The sequence below is a fragment of the Drosophila kikkawai genome, chromosome 2R (assembly GCF_030179895.1).
Source record: "Drosophila kikkawai strain 14028-0561.14 chromosome 2R, DkikHiC1v2, whole genome shotgun sequence".
Lineage (NCBI taxonomy): Eukaryota > Metazoa > Arthropoda > Insecta > Diptera > Drosophilidae > Drosophila > Drosophila kikkawai.
In genome coordinates this window covers 4,105,861-4,128,133 of record NC_091729.1, presented here as the reverse complement: position 1 = coordinate 4,128,133, position 22,273 = coordinate 4,105,861, and the positions used below count along the sequence as shown (strand labels likewise).

The window sequence follows — 22,273 nt, the reverse complement described above, 5'->3', positions numbered from 1 at the left end:
ATTATTATTATTATTTATTTAATTATTACCATATATATTTATTTATTCAGTGTTAGGTGTTTGTTTAAAGATTGGGTAGTTGCTGTTATAAATTTGTTAGGTGTTTCGCAAGTTAGGAGTTAACAAAAAATGGCAGAAAAAAGGCAGGACAGATATGAGCTTAGATCGAAGGGTCCTTCAGCCCAGGAAGAAGAAATGTGGTCCACGGACGCGGAAGGTGCAGCTGGGTACGCGCCGCCGCGGTTCTCAACCGGGTTGGTGAGGAATCCACCGCGACGACGGGCAGAGGAGCAGCCAGAGGACCCGAAGCAGCTCAAGTCGCTGGAGTTTGAAGCGATCGGGGCAGCAGCTGACAAGCTGTTGGAGGCGGAATCCCCCCCGAAGGAGGTACGCTTCCAGAGTCCTCCTGTGGACTCAACGATCACGTCGGCGGTGAACCTCGCCCTGGCGCAGGCAGCGGAGACGTACCGCAAGTCCCAGGAGGCGGGAATCGGCCAAGGTTTGCGGGACGAGCTACGGGCTGGCTTCCTGGAGATGATGCATCTGATGAATCAGGTGTTGAGACCGGCAGGTACTCACCAGCAGGATCCGCAGCGGACGCCAGCCCAGCAGCAACAGCAGCCTTGTCCAGAGGGACGGGCACAGCAGCCTTGTCCAGAGGGACGGGCACAGCAGCCTTGTCCAGAGGGACGGCCACAGCAGCCTTTTCTTATGGGACGACCGACGGAGGGACCCCAGGGCGCTCGTGGAGCCATACCGCGGAGCCACCAGACGGTCGGTGGGCAAGCGACAAGGACACCTCCGCGTGTTCCACCGAAGCCACCCAGGAGAACCGCGTACCAGGAAGAGACAGTTTGCAGTCTGCGAGTTCCAAGATGAGCGGACGTACGCCAACTGGGACGTAGCGGGAGGCAGTGCGCAGTACACCAGGGTGGGGCGCTGGAACATCTCGTTCAGTGGCGAGGATGAGAGGAACCACGTCGAGGGATTCCTTTTCCGTCTGGAGTACCTCCAACGCCAAACTCGTTGTCCGTGGGCTGAAGTTCTGCAAAACTTCCACACGTTGCTGTCGGGACGGGCGTTGGAGTGGTATTGGATCCACGTTCAGCAGCATAGACTGGACCATTGGAGCCAATTGCGTCGAGCGCTGCTTGACAGGTTCCAGAGCCACGAGACGGAGCACCAGCGGATGCACCTACTTTTGCAACGGGAGCAGCAGCCAGGAGAGGGCGTAGACGATTACCTGCACGCCATGCAGACCCTTGCTTCTCGCCTGAAAAGGCCAATGCCAGAGCGGCACTTGGTAGAAGTGATGAAGAATGGTTTGCGAGAGGGAATCGCGCGTTTTATCTACGCTATGGAGCTGCTCACCGTTGATGAGTTGCGGCAGGAGGCCGTCGAGGTCGAGCGCAGTTTTGGACGCAGGAGCCGCACACCATTCCTTCCAGCGACGCGCTATCCGGCAGGAGAGCGGAACAGGGTCAGCGAGGTGGCTGGACCGGAACCAGACGAGGAGGAGCACCCGCCGGAGGTCGAGGAAGTCCGGGAGAGGCCACGGAATCCATTCCGGGCGGGATGCTGGAACTGCGGAGCGTTGGACCATGGATTCCGCGATTGCGAGCAAGAGCTGCGAAAAGTGTTCTGCTTCCGATGTGGAAAGGCCGATACTGTTGCCCCAAAATGTCCGAATTGCGCGGGAAACGGTCGGCTGGGCGATGCGAGAGCGGGAGGAACTCGCCCAGGACGGAAACCCGCGATGTAGGAGAGCCTCAAGGGAGACAAATAGGCGTTAAGATTATTAATAAAAATATATTAAGATACTTACCCTACGAGGAGCGCATGCGGAGGTATTTAGAAGCTAGAAATAGAATTTTTAAACAACACCAGCTGTGCGGAATGCGCCAGGTATCGGTATCGGCCAGAGAGCGGTTTTGAAAGCGTAGGGAAAAGCGAAGAGAAGTCGTCGCAGCAGTGCAGCGGGGCGGCATCTCCGATCCCAGGCCCTTCGCCGCGATAAACATTTTAGGCCAGCAGCTGACCGGGTTATTGGATACCGGAGTGTGTCAGTCTGCTCGGCAATGGCGGCAGGGAACTGGTGGAGGCTTTGGGTGTGTCTGTCCAGAGATATTTCTCGGTGGTGCGTACGGCTGCAGGTGAGGATCGTTCGATCATCGGGCGATTGAAGCTACCTGTGGAGTACAAAGGGAGGGTAGAGAATATTCTTTTCTATCTTTGCCCGTACCTGGAGCAGCCGGGGTATCTCGGCGTCGATTTCTGGCGAGCTTTTGGCTTGGCTCCGGCCGTAGTGGGAGAAGTACAGACAAACAGCGTGATGAAGGCCGAAGAAATCCACGCCAGGGAAATGGAGCACTACGCCGACCAAGAAGACGACGACGAAGAGAAGGTGGATCCCGAATCCTGGTCCCTATCCGAGGCGGTTTCCCGGAAGCTGGAGGAGATTAAGCGGATGTTCCTCACCTTTGAAGAGGATGGCTTAGGAACCACGAGCCTGGAGAAGCATTCCATAGAGCTGGTGGAAGGCGCGAAAGTTTTTAAGGATCGGCCCTATCCGATGTCTCCGGCGAAGCAGAAGGTGGTCGAGGTCGAGGTCGACAAGAAGCTGGCGCTGGGAGTCATCGAGGAGAGCAAGAGCCCGTGGAGTAACCGGACGACGGTGGTGTCGAAGCCTGGAAAGGACAGGTTCTGTTTGGATGCCAGGAAGCTGAACGAGGTGACCGTCAAGGATGCTTACCCCTTGCCTAGTATCTATGGAATCCTGTCCAGAATCGATCAGACGCACTACATCTCCAGCGTGGATTTAAAATTCGCGTTTTGGCAGATCGAACTGGACGAGAAGAGCAAGGAGTTGACAGCGTTCACGGTCACGGTCGTTTCCTGGTCGGGCCCTGTATCAGTTCCGGGTGATGCCGTTCGGACTCTGCAATGCGGCGCAGCGGCTGGTGAGACTCATGGACCGAGTAATCCCGGCAGAAATCCGGTCCAACGTCTTCGTCTACTTGGACGACCTGCTCATCCTGGCACCGGACATCGAGACGCTCTTCCGCTACCTACGACGAGTCGCCGAATGCCTAAGAGAAGCAGGATTAACGATTGGGCTTAGCAAATCGAAATTCTGTTTCAAGTCGTTGACTTACCTAGGCTTCATCGTAGGTGGAGGTCGTCTGCGAATGGATCCAGGAAGAGTGGCTGCGATCCGTAGGATGCCAGAGCCGAGGACTATGAAGGAGGTGCGAGCATTTTTCGGCACGGCTGGATGGTATCGGCGCTTCGTCAACGCTGGCAGCACCGCTCACCAAGGCGCTCAAGAAGACCGGGAACACGAAGTTTTCTCTGAGTCCGGAGGCGCAGCTGGCGGTCGAAGCCCTGAAGATGCCTCTAACGACGGCGCCGGTACTAGTCCACGCCGACTTCAAGCGGCACTTTTTCATCCAGTGCGACGCTTCCCACATCGGGGTTGGAGCGGTTCTGTGCCAGAAGGATGAGGACAACCAGGAGCAGCCGATAACCTTCTTCTCGGCGAAGATGAATAGGCACCAGGTGAATTACACCGTCACCGAGAAAGAGTGCCTGGCAGCGCTCCTGGCGATCCGGAAGTTCCGTCCGTATGTGGAAGGGATGCCATTCACTTGCATCACGGATCACGCCAGCCTGAAGTGGTTGATGTCCATGAAGGACCTATCGGAACGCCTGGCCAGGTGGTCTCTGCAGCTCCAGGGATTCAACTTCAACATCGAGCACCGGAAAGGCAGCGAGAACGTGGTGGCAGACACGCTTTCGCGCTGCGTGGAGGAGATCTCCGTCGATCCGACAGAGTTGCTGGGTTTCGAGACCACCGAGTTTGATGGGGATGAGTACCAGGAGTTAGTCCGTGAAGTGGAGGAGAATTCGGATAACTTACCGGATCTTAGGATCGAGGACGGTCTCATCTTCAAGCGATTCTCCCCAGCAACGCTGGATGACGAAGTGGAAGGATCCGCATGGAAACTTTGGGTACCACAGAGTCTGACCCACAGCCTGGTTGAGCGCGCCCATACGGATCCCAAAGCCGCTCACGGCGGAATGGGGAAGATTCTGGAGATCCTGCGGAGGCAGTTCTACTGGCCTGGGATGGTGATCCAGATCCGCGAGTTCGTCCGAAGATGTCAGATTTGCAAGGAGTCGAAGGCCCCAAACCACCGGATGATGGTGGGGATCGGAGAGCGGGTACAGACGGAGCGGCCTTTCCAGAAGCTGTACGTCGACTTCTTTGGCAAATATCCGAGGTCGAAGAAGGGACACGCCTGGATCTTCATAGTGGTGGACAATTTCTCCAAATATACGTTCCTCAAGGCGATGAGAGACGCAACCGCTTCAAACGTAGTAGATTTCCTCATTACGGAGGTATTCTACAAGTTTGGAGTGCCGGAGGTGGTGCACTCTGACAACGGGCGGCAGTTCACCTCGAAGATCTTCGAGGAGGCGATGGAGAGCTTCGGGATCCGGCATCTGAAGACCCCGATTTACTCCCCACAGAGCAACGCAGCGGAACGGGTCAACCGGAGTGTCCTGGCAGCGATCCGAGGGTTCCTGGAGAGTGACCATCGGGAGTGGGATGCATACCTTCCGGAGATTGAGGTGGCCATCAGGAATGCAGTCCATGCAGCGACAGGCGAGGCGCCGTTTTTCACAGTGTTCGGGCATCACATGTTCCTGCATGGGTCCAGCTACAGACTGGCAAGGAAGCTGCAGTCGATGTGTGACCATGAAATGGCCGGAATGCCGACGGCTGACAAGCTCCGGGTGGTACAGGAGAAGGTGCGCAAGAGTCTGGAGACCGCATATGACGACAGTCGCCAGCGATACGACCAGAGGGCCAGAGTCTTCACCGCGAAGCCGGGGCAAGAAGTCTATCGCCGGAACTTTGTCCTCAGCGACTGGGAAGCAATTTAATGCGAAGTTCGCAAAAAAGTTCCTAAAGGCCAGAGTGGTGAAGGCCGTAGGCAACAATGCGTACGAGCTGGAGGATCTGCAGGGCCGAAGTTTGGGCATCTATCACGCCAAGGACATCCGCATCTGACCTGGAAGGGAACAAGAAGAACACAAAGTATACAAGGACGGAAAGGAGCCTAAAGACATCTTATACTTCCCGTAAGGCGTGGGCCCCGCGTTGGGCACCTGACGGAACTGCACGGGAACAATATCCAAATGCTCCCAATGATCTTGTCGAGCCGCCGTGATCCAGTAGCATCTCTCCAAATCCTTGGGTGGTGTTGCATTTTCAGTCGGAATGGGCTGGAGGGCTATCGATATATCGATAGAGGTAGGGTCGGTAGGAACAGGGGGAGGCAGGGACTGGTGAGCGAACCGGGAAAAACCAAACTTAAGAGAAAGGGTTTTTACCCTTTTCACTAGGCCGTTGTACTGAGCGCCCCAAGATTACGGTAAGCCGAAAATGGGAACTCGGACAACGGAGCCTATATAGGGGGGCAGGAGACTGGAAGAGGGAGAGATTAGCGGGACGTCAGCCGGCGCGTTAGCATCTAGAAAAAGTGAAATTTCATATTTAAAAAAGAAAAACGTGAGTGAAGTAGCGCGAAGGAAAATAGCCATAGTGATTGTTAAAGAAAATATATGGTTTTTTTCTTACAGCGTGGCCGTGACAAATAACACGGGCCACGGGTCTTTTTTTTGTTGTTCTCCTGATGTTGGTGCATTCGCCGTCTCCGAGCGTTCGGTGGATTTTTGTCTGGGCGAGCCCCTCATTTCCCGAAACACCTGCACGACATCCGGTCTCAGCACTCTTGCGCGCCAGCGGCCGCCAGCACAAGCCACCATCAGGCGAAACCGGGAGCAACCGGCAACCCGACGGAAACTGGAGGACAGCGGTGAGTCCGTTCCAATCTAAAATCGGCCGGCCCTAACCTAGGTGGTCGGATGATTCTTTGCCGCATACAGGGCACATATTCTCGCCGCCGATCCGGGCCGAAATCTTTCCGCCGCCAAATCCTGGGCGTTATATGCCCCCATTCTGGTCATTGCTCTCAGTCGCAGGAAACATCCGAGAAATAAATTTATAATATTTAAGTTATCTGTTCTAAGTTAATAGTTTTTGTTGTATTCGGTAATCCACCTGTCGTCGTACCTCTCCTTCTCCGTGTATTCGTGCCTTGTGTCCGGGATTTGTGCAACACAAGTGCTGCGAATGGAAATTTCTTAGGATTACAAAGAAGAAGGAAGTTTAGAGTGACCCACCCTTGTGGTTTCTTTTGGAGCTCCAGTAGGGACCCGAGGTAGGAAAGGGGTACTTAGCGTAATTTGTTGGCCGGTGTATGGTTGGCGACAGCCTTGGCGCGAGCGCATCCCTGGCTAGGGTCGCGACCACGTTGGGGATTTGGGACGCACGTACTCTGCCATGTAACTAGCCATCTAAAACGACAATTATAATGTATTAAAAAGAACAATGAACATCGAGTAAGCGTTGTTACCTGGGGGAGATGAGTCGGTCGCCAGACCGCCTGGAATAGACTCCGGTCCGCCGGAGAATGGGTGATGCCCCGAGATGACCAGGAGGCATCTCTGGATGGGAGGGTGCGTCGTGGCGTCTACATCTAAGCCACCAATTCGTCCAATTTGTCGTCCAAACCTTTGTTTACCTTTTTCATGTAGTGATGTGAGTTTGTCAGCGATAGGTGTTAGTCGAGACGTCCGATATTTTGTCGGTATTCGATTGTGCGGACTGCGGGCATCGGGTCGAACCCGCCCTGGGCCACTCTGAGCTAGCCCGGCATTGCCCTGGCAAGAAGCAGTTCCGTAACAAAAAAACCATTTACTTTTAATTCCAGCCAGAAAAAGGTGTCCGTTTTTCAAATCGAAAAAATCTTTCGTTTTCGATTACCGGAGCACCAATTTCTCGTTTTCAAAAACGAAAACGAAAAAATCTTGCCATTTTCGATTACCAGAGCAGGCCTGTATATTCCAGAATTTAGGTAAAAATTTTATGAAAATCAGACGACTATAGGAACGCCATGCCATAGGAACGATCGGGAAATTAATAGGAAAAAAATTATAACTTCGTTGTTTTTCAATGTATTTTTATCTACTTTGAGATATAAGCTTTATTTATTATTCTAGAATTTTGGTATAAATTTCATAAAAATCGGACGATTATATCATATAGCTGCCATAGAAGCGATCGGTAAATGTATAAAATATGGGAATGTAGAACTGTAACTATCAAACTGTAATGTAATAGGTAAAATCTAATGAAACTCTATTTTGTGAGTGTTTTCAGCATTTAAATTTATAATATAAACAAACGTGCCGAAGTTGGCTTACTTTCTTGTTTCAACATATTCTTATCTACTTTTTATGAAAATCGGACAACTATATCAAAAAGCTGCCATATAAACGATCGGTAAATGTAGAGAAAATGTAAAGCTGGGAATATAAAAGTGTAACTTTCAAACTGTTAACATAATAAATATAGGTAAAATGTAATAAAACTCTGTTTTGTGAGTGTTTTCAGTATTATACAGGCCTGTTCTAGTTTCCACTTCCGCAAAATTTATTCGGATTCGGATTTCCCTGACCTGTTCTAGTATTCACTTCCGAAAAATTCTTACGGATTCGTATTTCCCTCTGTTAAGTCTCTGTTAAACGCACGGAAACTTTCTGTGTACCATTGGGTCGGCGGATTCAAATCCGCAACATCAGAAATTAATTATTTTAAAGTGCAATGCGATTATGAAAATTACAAATGTTAATTGTATTTTATTCCTTAAAGTTTTGAGAACATTATTGCATAATTGAATTAATTAATACTAACATACTTGATTTAAAAATAATTATTTTGTGGGTGCACCTTAAAATTGGTTCGATTCTAACCTTCAACATTATTGCAAATCAGCCGCCGCTGTGTCGTATTTGAGAGGGACCATTTAAGTGTTGTCAGCGTTCCAAAAAAGGCATATATTTAAGATCAATTTTGAACAATTACTTTTTATGTTGTTTTACAATTAAAAGATCTGCTATTAGGGTAAAGTATATGAAAAAGTGTTTTTGTTTAAAATACTAGCCAGTTTAATCTACAAACTGAACTAAGTGTTATGCGAAGAGCATTTTTTCTAAACCCTCGGCAACTCTGCTCTCGGGCATTTTGCGCCCAGAACAGCCGATTGCAGTTACAAATATTTCAAAATGTTTATTTCCTGTCTTAATGCTTATTCCTTAGATTTTATTATTTAAATTAGTGCTTCATTACTATCTATGAGTTGGAGACTACAGCGGGCCAAAATTTGATCAGCCCCTTTTAGCAAATCTTAGACAAGGCAAACTCTTTGTTGAAAGCGACCAGCTGATTTTGTTTGGGAATTTAAGGGAAATTAAAAAAAAATTTCCTTAAATCACCAAGGGAAATTCGCTTATGTTAAAGGGAAATCCGCAAATGTTATCAAATTCACTTCCGAGTGGAAACTAGAACAGGCCTGTATAACTACGTACTGCGTGTATTTTTCCTGAATCAAAATCTGTTTTCATCAGCCCACCTGCGACTCTGGCAATGCAAAGCAAAAAACCAAAACAACTCCGGGCAAAATTACCAAAATACAGACACAATTTGATCCAAAAACAAGAAAGGATGCTAACTTCGGCACACCGAAGTTTTTATACCCTTGCAGATTGGTTTTGATGTTTATATTATAGATATACGACACAGTGGCAGCGGATTTGCAATAATGTTGAAGGTTAGAATCGAACCGATTTTAAGGTGCACCCACAAAATAATTATTTATAAATTAAGTATGTTAGTATTAGCTAATTCAATTATGCAATAATGTTCCCAAAACCTCTAGGAATAGATTACAATTAACATTTGTAATATACATAATCGCATTGTATTTTAAAGTAATTAATTTCTGATTTTGCCGATTTGAATCCGCCGGCCCAATGGCACACGGAAAGTTTCTGAGCGTTTCGCCTGCAAATTAACAGAGACTTAACAGAGGGAAATACGAATCCGTAAGAATTTTTCGGAAGTGAATACTAGAACAGGTCAGGGAAATCCGAATCCGAATAAATTTTGCGGAAGTGGAAACTAGAACAGGCCTGTATAATACTGAAAACACTCAACGAGGGTTTCGTCTCACATTCTTAAATGCAAGAATATTGCTTGCGAAATCTTGCCTGATCCCAACTTTATTCTATGGGATCGAATTATTTGCTAATTGTGACTCACTCAGCCAGCACAAACTTAAAATGGCCTTCAATAGCATTACAAGATTTGTATTTAATTTGCGACGATTTGATCACGTAACTAGACTATCATACAAACTATTTGAACTTCACTTCGCAGATTGGATAAAAATGAGAGTGTTAGTTTACTTACAAAAAATAATTCTTTCCAAATTACCAATTTATTTGTATGAAACACTTAGATTCTTCACTTCACGAAGGTCAAATATTATTATACAAATAAGGCATAGATCCCTGCTTTCAGAACGACAGTATTTTATCTATGCTATAAGATTATGGAACCAATTACCAAGCTATCTAAGAAATATTAGCAGTGCCGCCAGTTTAAGGCAAAACTTATTGCACACTTTCAAGAACAAAATGTGACATAAAATAAAACAAAGCGACCGTAGTTTTTAATTTTAGTATAAGAATAATTAAAAATTGTACAACATATAGATGTGAACTGATAAGGAACTTGTCCTGTGTGACTAGCGCATTAACTTATAAGTATTTTGTACTTGTAGCGTTAGGAAGAATATATTCAAATAAATAAATAAATAAAATGGAGAAGCCTTTCCGACCGCTTTGAAAATAAGCGTAGTTAGTCAAAAGTCAATTAAAGATCCTGTTTAACATCAAGGCTGTTCCTCAGGAATCCTAAGTCGCACTAAAAAAGATGGAACGCACTTTTTATAGTTGTTTAACCGCCTTAGAAATGTCCTCCATTAAAGTCGAAGCATGGGACTGCCTGCTTGTGTATATGGTCTCCTAGAAGCTGCCCAAGATTACACTTTCTTTGTGGGAGAAATCCATACGCAATAAGGCCAATAAGGCTGTCGACGACGTCAGGCCTAGCTGCTCTGGGTATTTTCCGCCAAGGTCATCAAATACCAACCCACCGGTAGGTAGGTAGGTAAAGTGGTGAGGCAACCCTGGCCGCCTCCAATTGGAGCAGAGCTCCGTTTTGATCCACACCCTCGATTTGCTGTTGTCTGCGCCCTTCTTAGCACCAACCCGTGTCATTCAGGTAAGCTAGGATGGCCGCTACTGGCTGCCTCCCAACTTCTCCTAGTGACTCGAGTTGGTGTGCTCCGAAGTGTCGGGCTCTTTGTCTGTTGAGTGCCGGGCAGTGGCACAACAGGTGCTCTGGTGTCTCCTGCTCGCTTGGTTCCTTGTAGCTTCTGCATTGTGTGTTGTAGGGTAGACCCATCTTATAGGCTTGCGTGCCTATTGGCCAGTGGCCGGTGATGGTTGCTGTTACCCTCCTGATGTCCTTTTTGCTCTTGGAGATCAGTTGCGCGGTTCGCTTCTTATTGAATTCTGGCCAGCATAGTTTCGATCTTCTGTGCTCTGCCTTCGTCGACCATTCCTTGCTGGCTAGTTGTTTGAAATGGTCATGAATTTCCGTCTGGACCGAGTTCAGGGAGATCTAGATGTCTGTTGTCGCTGAGTGTTCTACTGACCCTTTTCTGGCCAGCTCGTCTGCTTTCTCGTTTCCGTCTATGTCATTGTGTCCGGGTACCCAGGCTATTTGTACCCTGTTGTCCTCTGCGAGTCTGTTTAGTGCCCCTTTGCATTTGGCCACTAGTTTTGAAGTCGTCCGTACTTGTGCGAGGGATTTGATCGCCGCCTGGCTATCTGAGTATATCCTCACCTTGGTATTCCGAAGGCCTCGGTCTAGCGAAAGTTCGGCAGCTTTCAGTATCGCGAGAACCTCCGCCTGGAAAACCGTCGCTGACTCCGGGAGGTGGAAGTATTCCTCCACCTTCCAGCTTTCGGCGTAGATTCCGGCCTCTACCCCGCCGCTCATCTTTGAGCCGTCGGTGTAGAGTGATACCTCATCCGGTTCGGTTACTCTCCCTCTCTTCCAGTCTTCCCTTGTAGGGTATATAGTGGTGTATGTGTTACCGAATCGCAGTTCGGTTGTCAAGTAGTCCGTATCTAGTGTCGTCCGATAGTTTATCTCATTAAGAATCCTGCAGTGTCCGGTGTGGTAGTCTTTCCAGCTTTGACTAGCCTTAAGTCGTACCGCACCTTGTGCTGCAGTGTTCCTGATGAAATGCTCTATCGGTATTATGTTCAGGATGGCGTTCAGCGCCGCTGCGGGGCATGATCTCAGTGCTCCCGTGGCTCCTGCGCATGCCGATCTCTGTATCCTTGTTAGTTTCTGGACGTTGTATGCCCTTGTTAATGCTGGCCACCATACTAGTGCTCCGTATGTTAGTATGGGTCTTACCACCGCTGTGTAAAGCCATATTATTATCTTGGGGTGGATGCCCCAGTTCTTTCCGAACATCTTTCTGCAGGAGTAGAATGCTATGCTTGCTTTCTTGACTCTCTCGTTGATGTTTTGTTTCCATGAGAGTTTCGCATCCAGTATCACTCCCAGATACTTTACCTGCTGTGATATCTCTAGTTCTATGCCATCTATCTTTGGCTTTGTGAATCTTGGGACCTTAGTTCTCCTGGTGAAGAGAATTAGTTCCGTTTTGCTTGGATTTATGCCCAATCCGCAGGCTTTTGCCCATGTATTGAGTTTCGTGAGTGCCCTTGTCATTAGTTCGCTGATGACGTCGGGGAAAGGTCCTGAAGTGAGTAGAACTACGTCGTCTGCGTATGCTACTACTTTTACTCCTTCGCTATTTAGTGTTCTTAGTATGTCGTCCATGTTTATCAGCCAGAGCAGTGGGGACAGGACTCCCCCCTGAGGTGTGCCCCTCTTCACAAATCTTGTGTGATGAGTGCCACTCAGTTCGGCTGTTATCCTCCTGCTCGTCAGCATTGCGCCAATCATTGCCCTGATGCCTCCCTCTACTCCTATACCGTTGAGGGAACTCAGGATGGAATCCGCATTGACATTATTAAAGGCTCCTTCTATGTCCAGAAAGGTGGCCATGGCGTAGTTTTTGAAAAGTAGAGCCTTTTCTATGTATCGCACTACCTCGTGTAATGCTGTTTCCGTGGATCTGCCTTTCCTGTACGCATGTTGCGCATTGGAAAGGTTTTTCTCCGTTCTTTCTCTGATGTGGATATCAATGATCCGTTCCAGTGTTTTCATTAGGAAGGAGGTAAGGCTTATCGGCCTATAATCCTTGGCTTGGATGTGTCCCCTTCTTCCTGGTTTTGGTATGAAGACTACCCTCGCTTCCTTCCATGGAAGTGGTATGTGTGCTGTTTTAATGCATGCCTGGAAGATTGCTTGCAGCCATTTTCCCGTGCTTGCTTTTGTTGTTTGTAGCATTGCCGGTATTACTCCGTCTGGACCCGGGCTTTTGTATTTGTCGAAGGAGTCTATCGCCCAATGGATTCTTTCCATGGTGATGATCTCTTCTACCTGTAGCTGCTGGTCTGCCCCCTGGCTTTCCAGTATTCTAGGTTCTTCTTTTTGGTTTCCTGGGAAATGCGTATTCAGCAGGATTTCCAGTGACTCTTCAGCCGACGTACTTCCTGTCCCGTCGGGTTTATTTATGAGCGTGGGGCTTGTGTGTCCTCTCGATAGGATTTTACTTAGCCTCGCCGTATCTTTGACTCCTTCAAGCGATTCGCAGTAGCTGCTCCAAGATTCCTTCTTGGCTACGTAGATTGCCTTTTTGTATTCTTTGTGTATTGCTTTGTACGGCTGCCAGTCTTTGGTTCCGTAACTAGTGTTGAAGGCTTTTCGAACTTTCTTTCTGAGCTCGCTTAGCTCTTTGTTCCACCATGGTGGGTATGTCTTCTTTGAGTATGTTAGTCTGCATGACTCTTTGTAGGCTTTGTTCAGAATATTTGTGAAGTCCTCTACTTCCTTGTCTATTCTCTCCGGGGTGGATCGAGTCTTGATCCTTCTGTCTTTGACCTTTGATTGTACAATCTTTCCGTATTTGTCCCAGTCAGTGTTACGAGGGTTTCGCTTCGGCGCCGTTTCGCATATCGGCATCACGAGTTCGAAGAATATGTATCTGTAGTCTGAAAACGAGTCTTGTGTAGAGACTCTCCAGTTTCTTACCTTATAATCGCTATGCTCCATTTGGAGGGTTATGTCTAGGACTTCTTCCCAGCCTTGAAATCCTTCCGTACTTGGAAAGATGAAGGTGGGCGTGTTTCCTTTGTTACAAATAGTGACGTCACGACATATAATACTATCGAAGAGAGACTCACCCCTTTCGTTTGTCTCCTTACTTCCCCACAGTGTGTGCCTTGCGTTGGCATCCGGTACTTAGGCTCAATTCGTATGAAGCCAGAATAGCTCCAACACCGAGAGGGTGTAATTTATGTTTCACAGAAAACCATCCTATCCGTATATGTCCGCTTTTCGTGGACATGAATGTCAATGAGCGGGAAGATTTCATCAGAAGAAAGCAACTCTGCTTAAATTGTTTTTCGCGATGTCACCAGAAATGGGACTGTACTAATGCCCATTCCTGCTTTACGTGCCACAGCCGGCATTATACTCTGCTGCACCGCGACAATCCAGTGACCACCGTTCCAAGACCCTCAACTCCATCTAGCACTGCAACCTCCGACGACCACTCAAATGTGCAAATGTGTCTTGCATCAGGATCCAAAGCTGTCCTGCTCGGCACGGCGATTATTGATATCTGCCATCTTTGCCGCAACTTCCAACCGCGAGCTCTGATCGATTCAGGTTCTGAAACAACCTTTATTATGGAGAGGCTTTTCAATCTCGTCAAACTTCAATTCCAGCCAGCTCAGACCCAAGTTTCCGGTCTCAATAAGACAGTTGCCGCTCAAGTCACCAAGCACTGTAATTTTTCAATTCGTGCTCCCACCAGACCCGGGCTGCAGTTAAAAACGACTGCTTATGTTCTTTCTCAACTCACCGGAAAACTTCCATCATATCCTAAAAGAGCATCCTGATCTACCTTTAGCGGATCCAATGTTCTTTGAGAGCTCTAAAATCGACGTCCTGATTGGAGCTGACACACTTCCGTATGTGCTTCTGTTCGGTTCCAAAAGAAATATTTTCGGCTCTTTCCTAACGAGACGATCTTCGGTTGAGTCCCCACAGGACCAGTGTCTACGACAGCTATGGGCGGCGTGTCTGTGTTCTCGACACGAATTTCCGTTTCGCCACTCGCAGTGCTGCTGTCCTGAAAAGCACACGTAGCCGAGGTACGAAGTCCTACCGTTGCCGAATCTGCAGGGAATCCACCCGCCTCGGAAATGCCATTAGATTCTCAGACTCAGCGCTGATAAGAGGCTCCGTGCGGTTCTCGACTACCGCTATTGTTCCCACTGTTTGGCCCACGAACATTCCGAGGGAACATGGCGCAGCGGTTACCGATGCAAGACGTGCAATCAGCACGTCCACAAGCTCAAGCGCTCCCAGCTTAACACCGATTGCGTGCTGCCCGCTCCTCGGTATTCCCGATCGCTCGCACCCGTGTTCCCGATCGTTGCTCGCTGCTTGTCGAGCTTGGGGACGGCTAGTCCGCTCCACTTCACGGCTCTTCCGCTTAGTTCTGGATCTTGGTTGCATCATGAATAATTTATAATTCTCTGATTTTGCATATTATTCAAAACTAGATGGCATTTCCCTTATCAGAGCTTTTCCTTTTGAAATCATCTTGAAATATGCATTCATGTTATAATAGATCACTAAATTCCAAGATGTACTTACAATTTCCACATCTCCTAGTGGATCTAAATATATTGCCGCAGTGCTATTTATTTTTTGTACATCAAACACATTCTTTTTGGGTTTTATAGCTGAAGCACTAGATACCTGACAAACTATTGCGTTAGTTTGTCAAAGTCAATATCACTATGCTACCTAGTTTAGATAACCTAGGTTACTCTTTTTTATGGCTTACGGTCGGAGTTGTGGTTGCATCCTCAGCTTGTTGTACACCAATTAAAGGACAAATCTTGGTAATCGGCCTCGTCAATGACGCATCTGACGTTTTTATTTTGACAACCCGAACTTTATGGTCTCTGCCTTTATGAATTTCTTCTACTTTTTCACTTGGAAATCTGGCTGGGTGACAGTTTTCATCTTTTAAAAGCACTATTTGCCCTTTTTCTATATTTTGACTACTTTTTTTCCATTTATATCTTTGCTGCAATGTTTATAAATAATCCTCTTTCCATTTGACCCAAAATTATCTTTTCATTTCTAGGCTCGCAATTTTTTCATTTTCTACAACCTCCTCCACTATATCCAACGTTGGTCGACCTATTAAGAAATGCCCGGGCGTTAGCACTTCATTATCATCCACGCCTTCTCCCGTTATATACAGTGGCCTAGAATTAAGTACTGCTTCGATTTGGCATTTCATCGTATGTCAATATACTATCCCCAATTACTGTTTTTAAATGATATTTTACGGTCTTAACACCTGCTTCCCAAATACCTCCAAAGTTAGGTCCTGCCGGGGGAATAAAATGCCACTGAATTTTTTCAGTTTCCTTTTCTGCACCTACTCTGGAGTTATATTCTATAGCTTTTACTAATTCTTCGTCTAACTTAACATTTTCGTCTTCTCGCTATAAATCTTTGTAATGCTGCTAGGAATGCATCAGAAGTTAAATCACTAACCACTTCTGAATGAATTGCCTTCGATTATTATTCCATGTTTTTTTTATGAAAGTACTCACAAACATCGATGTAAGCAAACATCGAAGTTTTTCCAGCACTAATAAAAACATATCGATAGTATCTATCGACAGAATTTTTAGACGAAACTTGTTATTTTGGGGGTTGTTGTTTGTTTTTTTTTTCTCTCTATTTACGTTCCTACCTTACAATACAGGCCTGTCAAAAATTTGAATGATAAAACCAGGTCTGGGATGTCAGCCCAAACGTCGGTGGAAGGCGTGACCGCTACCACCGGCGGGCACGGGGGGAGCAATCCTCTCTGCGTGTCGCCAGCGGTTACACCTCTGATGTGACGGGAGCAGGTCATGTCAGTTGCAACGCTACTGCCGAAAAAACTACGCAGGGGAAGTTGAGCCGCTCACGTACCATAGTCGATACAGACTCGGACCTTGAGAACGTGCAGCTTCTCCACTCACCGAAACCAGGCACCAGCTCCCAGCGCAGGGACGGGCCAAAGCGGTCAAGCGAGGGAATGAAGGCCAAGGCGTTGTATAAGGCTGCCCTCCGCATTCAGGATCGGCTCCAGGAAAAAGCCGCCCTATCCCCAGAGGAGAAGGCAAAGCTTACCTGGGCTGAGGGGAAAATCGCTGAGGGGAGGCTTCACTTCTCCAAACTCCCCCACATGAGATTGATTGGCGGATTCGCCAACAAGGTGGAGGAGACGCTGGCCAACAAAAGGCAACACTCAACCGAAAGCGCCTCTATGGAGGCGGAAGCGGACAACGCGGGCCTAAGAAGGCAGGCCCTCCCCAAATGGCGAAAAAGCCCAAAAAAAACCGCAAAAGTCAGTGAGGTGACCAAACGACACTTGATCGTGGCCCTTATTGACAGAAGCGATAAAGCCGGCAAAATGACCGAGGCGCAGTGGAAGATGGTGCATGCGCGGCTCGTTGAGTCATTGTACGCACGGATGGATGATGATCCCGAAGTTCCCATGCCCACCTTCGATGGCGCTGGGTGGCTAAATGGGGTCAAAATCCCAAAAAGCACGGATGACCCGACGAGAAAGTGGCTGACGCAAGCGGTCTGCCAGATGGAGGCGCTGTGAGGGAGCCAAGCTAGAGGTGGTGGACCGGGAGCTAATTTCATCCACTCCAAAAGCGAAGAAACTCTTCCCCATCGCAATCGGACCGGAAGGTTCTGCACGTTGCGGCCCCATCACCCAAGGAGGGGGGGGGGGCAAAAAGCAGTCCTCCAGATAAACAAGGAGGCAGAGGACATCCTTTATCCCAGATACGGGAAGATGGCGTGGGGCATGGGTAGCGTATACCTGCGCCTCAAAAAGCGCCACCCCGGGGATAAGGATGCGCACACCCTGGAGGCAGATGTGGTGGAGAAGGACCTAGGTCTGGAAACCATCGTGGATGCCGACCGGGAAATGACGCTGGATGAGTCCGACGAAGGAGAGGACGGTGACCTGACCGTAATAGTCAACCCGTCGTATGGAGGTGAGCCCAGTTCCCACGACACTCAGGGTGCTGCAGCTCAACCTCCATAATAGGAAGGTCGCGTCGGTGGAACTCCTCATAGCCATGGAGCAGAGATCCGCCGACATAGCTTTGGTCCAGAAGCCATGGATCGCCTCAGGCAATACCATCGCCGGACTGAAGTCCGCAAATTGCAATTTGCTCCATCCACCAACGGTAAGCAGGAATAGAACCGCCGTACTTGTACGGAAGGGTCTACACGCTAACCTTATGTCTCATTACAGCTCTGATGACCTGTTCTTTGGTATCAGAATGGAGATTCCTTGAGAGACGAGGACCACGAGAAAGAGGACCAGGCCACCCTAGTGGAATAAGGACCTTTCACTCCGACGCAACAAACTCAAAGAGTTCTTCAAAATCGCCAAGCAGGCGAATAATGATATCATCAATGAGGTATACAAAGTCCTACTTAGGGACTACAAGAAGAAAATACGCAAGGCGCAGAGAAACTCATGGAGAAACTTCTGCTGCAATATAGAGACTGCCCCGGAAACGGCTAGACTCTTGATGCTGCTATCGAAGCAGCCAACCATACAGAGTCAGCTCAAACGCGACGACAGACAGTGGACTGAGGGCAGCGAAGAGGCCCTAACAGCACTAATGCATGCGCATTTCCCAGGATGCACTGAGGTACCCGATGCAAATAAGCACCAGGACCTAGCAACTGAAGTCGAGCATCTCCCAAAATATCTAATATCCTCTAGTAGAATCCACTGGGCTATAGACTCCGTTGCGAGGATAAAAGCACCAGGACTAGATGGAATATTCCCAGCCATGCTGCAGGCGACCAAGGAAGTAGTCACCCCAGCTTGTTTAAGCGCGGGCTATGTCCCTATCCAATGGAGGACCTCTCGGATTGTCTTCCTGCCCAAAGCAGGAAAGTGCAGCCACGTGAGCCCCAAGGATTACAGACCGATATGTCTCACCTCATTTCTACTTAAAACGCTGGAAAAGCTGCTGGACCTATACATCAGGAACGATGTAGGGAGACTACTGTCGACCAACCAGCACGCCTACACGAAGGGGAAATCAGTGGAGACGGCAATACATTCATTGTTAGCCACCATTGAGAGAACCCTAAACAATAAGGAATATGCACTTGGAGTGTTTGTGGACATATCCGGGGCATTCAACAACGTTAGCACGGACGCAATAATGGATCGCCTAGAAGCGACCAACTCGTCCCCCGCTATCAACTTGTGTATAAAAAATCTTCTAAGTTGCCGGCGGGTACAATCAGATTGGGGCACCGCTTCCATGGTGAGAGGAGCGCACAGAGGCACGCTCCAAGGTGGGGTTCTGTCGACCCTCCTATGGAATCTGGTGGTAGACGACCTAATCAAGAGATTCGAGAGGAAAGCACCAAAGATAACAGCTTATGCGGTTGACATAAGCATAATTATCACGGGAGTCTGTCCATCGACCCTCAGTTCGATCATGGAAACATCGCTCAGGGAAATATGTGAGTGGGCGGAGAAGGTAGGACTCAATATCAATGCGGATAAAACGGACCTTATTATCTCCACCAAGAGATACAAGGTGCCGCAATGGATCCCCCCGAAAATTAACAAAACCAGGCTGACCCCGAAAACACAAGTCAAATACCTCGGTAAGAACGCATCTAAATCTAACCGCGGTTTGTTAGGCGATCGTTAGGCGATAGTTTTTCAGTGCAACTCTGATTTCTTCTTCTTAACAGTGAAAAGTTGACTGACACTACGAAAATGTAAACAAACTTGGCGAGGAACATTTGAAATCTAGAATTTAAAATGTGGCGCCATAGCTACAAACATGCCCAAAATAGTTGTTGGTGTTTTTTTTTTGTATATTCTTTTTTTAAAAATCCCAACCGTTCCTCACAAATGCGCTGTGTGGGAAGACAGTACTAACATAGTCGTGCGTTATTAATTATAAACCAAAGAGTGGCATATTCGTTGTCTTCTCCACAAACAAGGGTATATCAATTTAAATCTGAAGTTTGCGACACATTTTTGAGGACAATTTATCCTTAGCTTTATTGCCTTCAAAATATTTTACTTAACCTAGATTTATTGGGAACCAATTTTTAGTTTAAATTACTGACTTCAATAGACCAGATTAGTTCGTTAAACAGCTACCTTTTTTATATGCGAATTACCATATCACAAAAAAAAATTATCATTTATTTTTAACTATTTACAATTTTAATAGTTCTTATATTATTTACAGTAACATATTTACATTTATAGAATTTATATGGTAAATATGGGCTATCTTTATAAAATGTTTTGGCTTTGTCAAATGTTCATCATTACACAACAACATTCTGCATTTGGATTTAAAAGTTGCATTCAAGGAAATGGTAAGTATTTTTATCAATTATTACCACAAAAAATCATTTGCAATACCTAATAGATTTTTTTAGTGCCCATGTACAAAATTTCACCCAAACCTTAGCTCTAGTTTTTTAAGAAATCAAAAATATTAATAAACCAGAAAAGAAGCTCATTTCGCGCATTCCACGCCCACCGTCCTCCCAACTCCTCGGACAGCACCGCCTTGCATCTTATTGCACGTTCGTTTTTTAGATAGACGCTTAATGAAAATAGATACAAGTATTTGGAAACTTAGATTTACGAGCTTAGTCTTCAATACAGTTTTAAGTTTTTGAAGACTTTAAATGCCATTAATATTACCAAAGAGGCGGTTGTAATCAGGACATAAAACCCTTAAAGGTTCATGTTCTTCAAACTCTCTCCCACAATTATATACTACGAAGGAGATATATGTTACGTCCCTGTAAATTAGTTATACGTTAAGTACAAAAAGTCTAGAGTAAGACGGTAATTTTAGGTCTGTAACCCAAGTTAAGCCGCGGAGAGCGAAAGACAATTAGTTCTTTTGAACAGATTCAATGCGGTTCATATGGACTCTAAATTGGTGCAGCTGGCTAACTATTCTCATATATAGGACAAGCTAATAGGGATTGGATTTCCTTCGATCATCTTTTAAAAATTCCCAACACTCCTTTGGCTTCTATGCAGATACCCAGATCGTCAACAAGAGGTTTTCCTTTCCAAAAGGTTTTCAGTCTACCTTTTGAAAAGAATAACTATAAGTGATATACTGCATAGTGACACTTGACAATGTAATCAGTTTTCATTTTGAGCTATTGAACTGATATAAGTTAGCACGGCACAACGCTTGAAAGTTATTAAGATGCGTTTATAAGTCAGACTGGCATGAGATATATGTATACTGCATGCATAGTTTAACGTCGTTAACGTATATAAGTACTCTAGAGTTGGTTACAATAAGTGCCAGATTAAAAATGTTAATTACAGTTGGCCATGGGAACCTTGATGTACGCCAGATGTGACCATAGAAAAATGGGATGAAACGCATTTAAACATAACATTTTGAGTCCTGTTACTGAAATTAAACAAAAGCCGTTTAAGAAAATCAACAGGAAACTCCATTAAGTGGAGCGTCCGTACCACTTAAAAGAAGAAAATAATAAAACGAATCAAAAGCCTTACTGAAATCTATGTAAATCAAATCGACTTGAAAGTTACGTTGGAAACCCCTAATGACGTCTGACAACTTTGAGATTTTTCATAGTTACTGGTACCGATTTGCTACATATTTTGTGGACAGGAATAATAAATAATTGCTTTAAAATAGGGAAAAACCCTGAGGCTTCTAAAGACAAGAGCCTCAGAACAATACCTGAGCACGTAGCCCGGTATTCCATTGCAACCCGTTGGACATACTGGCGTAACACGTTGAAGATCCAGTCTAAGGGAGCTTTCTTTTAAAATAGGACTAAATCTTCGAACTTGTCACAGAGAAAAAGGATGTCTGCTTCAAACTGGTTGAGAAAGAATGTGAAGCAAAAATATCGGCGATGGACAGAGATTGCTGTCGTATTATTAAATAAAAGCGAGTAAGGACTTATATTTAGTTTAAGTTAAGTGTTAACAAAGTTATAAATCTGTTTCGTTTCGTGCGCGTACTGAACTCTAGAACGAGTCAAATAATTATTATTGTACTGAGCGTTGAGCACGGTCAATATCGATCGCGACAAAACAGTTTGAGAACCTGTGAGTTTAATAGTATATTTACACCGACCTGAGTTTCCTATCGAAATCGAAATGAACGCAATAACGCAAGACGCATTTTTGTCCTACAAAACTTGTGTTATTGCTTTAGTTTTGACAGCTTGTTTGAAATTATTTAAAACAAAAAATTGCTTGATAATATCAGCAATAGAGCAACATAAAGATGAAGTTCATGGATTTGGCTGGGATGTCTCCAGCAACCTTCAAGGAGCTTCAAAATTCAGGGATTGCCCTGTGTTCGGCTGGAGGGAAACCTCTCGATTCACTTTCGCAGAATAAGTAGGAAAAACAAACACTTCCCGCGCCGCAGTCACAGAACACCAAAGAAAAAAAAATCACCACCAAAATGAGTACCGCAAGAAAAAGTAGTAGGCCGGGGGGGCGTGGTTATTTTCAATGTTAACGAGTGGACGTGGTCCGCTTTATTCGAATTCATAAAGGTAATTAAAAATGTAAAAGCGGGAGTGAGAGATCAGAACCGCCAATCGCCCAGAGTCGAAAGCGTCCGCTAGAAGAGCGAGAGCGCAAGCTGCGCAAGAGCGCAAGCTGGGAGCGAGAGCGCGCTGAGGAGCTTCGAAGAAGCGGGAGCGCTTCGGAGTCGCGCGGGGGGGAAACGAAAGCTCCTGACCTGAACATTCCGCCCCCCTTGCAATCACTAGGGTTGCAACATAGTCTGCTCCTCATTACGGCGTGTGACAGGCCCCGGACAGGACCCATCCAAATACGGTGCTTTGGGCCACCGGCAATCCATCCTGTACTTTCAGGAACCCAGGCTGCATCACTTTAGGGTACACATCCGCGCCCAGGACGACGGAGATCGTAGCCGGAAGGTAAAAACGTTCGTCAGCTAAGGTGAT

General features: G+C 46.7%; 1 protein-coding gene and 1 long non-coding RNA gene across 2 annotated transcripts in view; one reads left to right on the top strand and one right to left on the bottom strand.

Moving 5' to 3' along the window:
• The window catches only part of LOC138928032 (uncharacterized), a 228,619-nt gene that overhangs the window by 22,654 nt on the left and 183,692 nt on the right, over window positions 1-22,273 (top strand). The window contains exon 2 of the mRNA XM_070284096.1: window positions 19,545-19,657. Coding sequence (XP_070140197.1) covers window positions 19,545-19,657 — 113 coding nt within the window. The remainder of the gene's footprint in view (window positions 1-19,544; window positions 19,658-22,273) is intronic.
• On the bottom strand, window positions 5,669-7,066 carry LOC138928034 (uncharacterized). Its single transcript, XR_011444504.1, has 3 exons — window positions 6,486-7,066; window positions 6,253-6,426; window positions 5,669-6,196 (listed from the first exon to the last, which is right to left on the bottom strand). It is a non-coding gene; the product is annotated as an uncharacterized lncRNA (long non-coding RNA).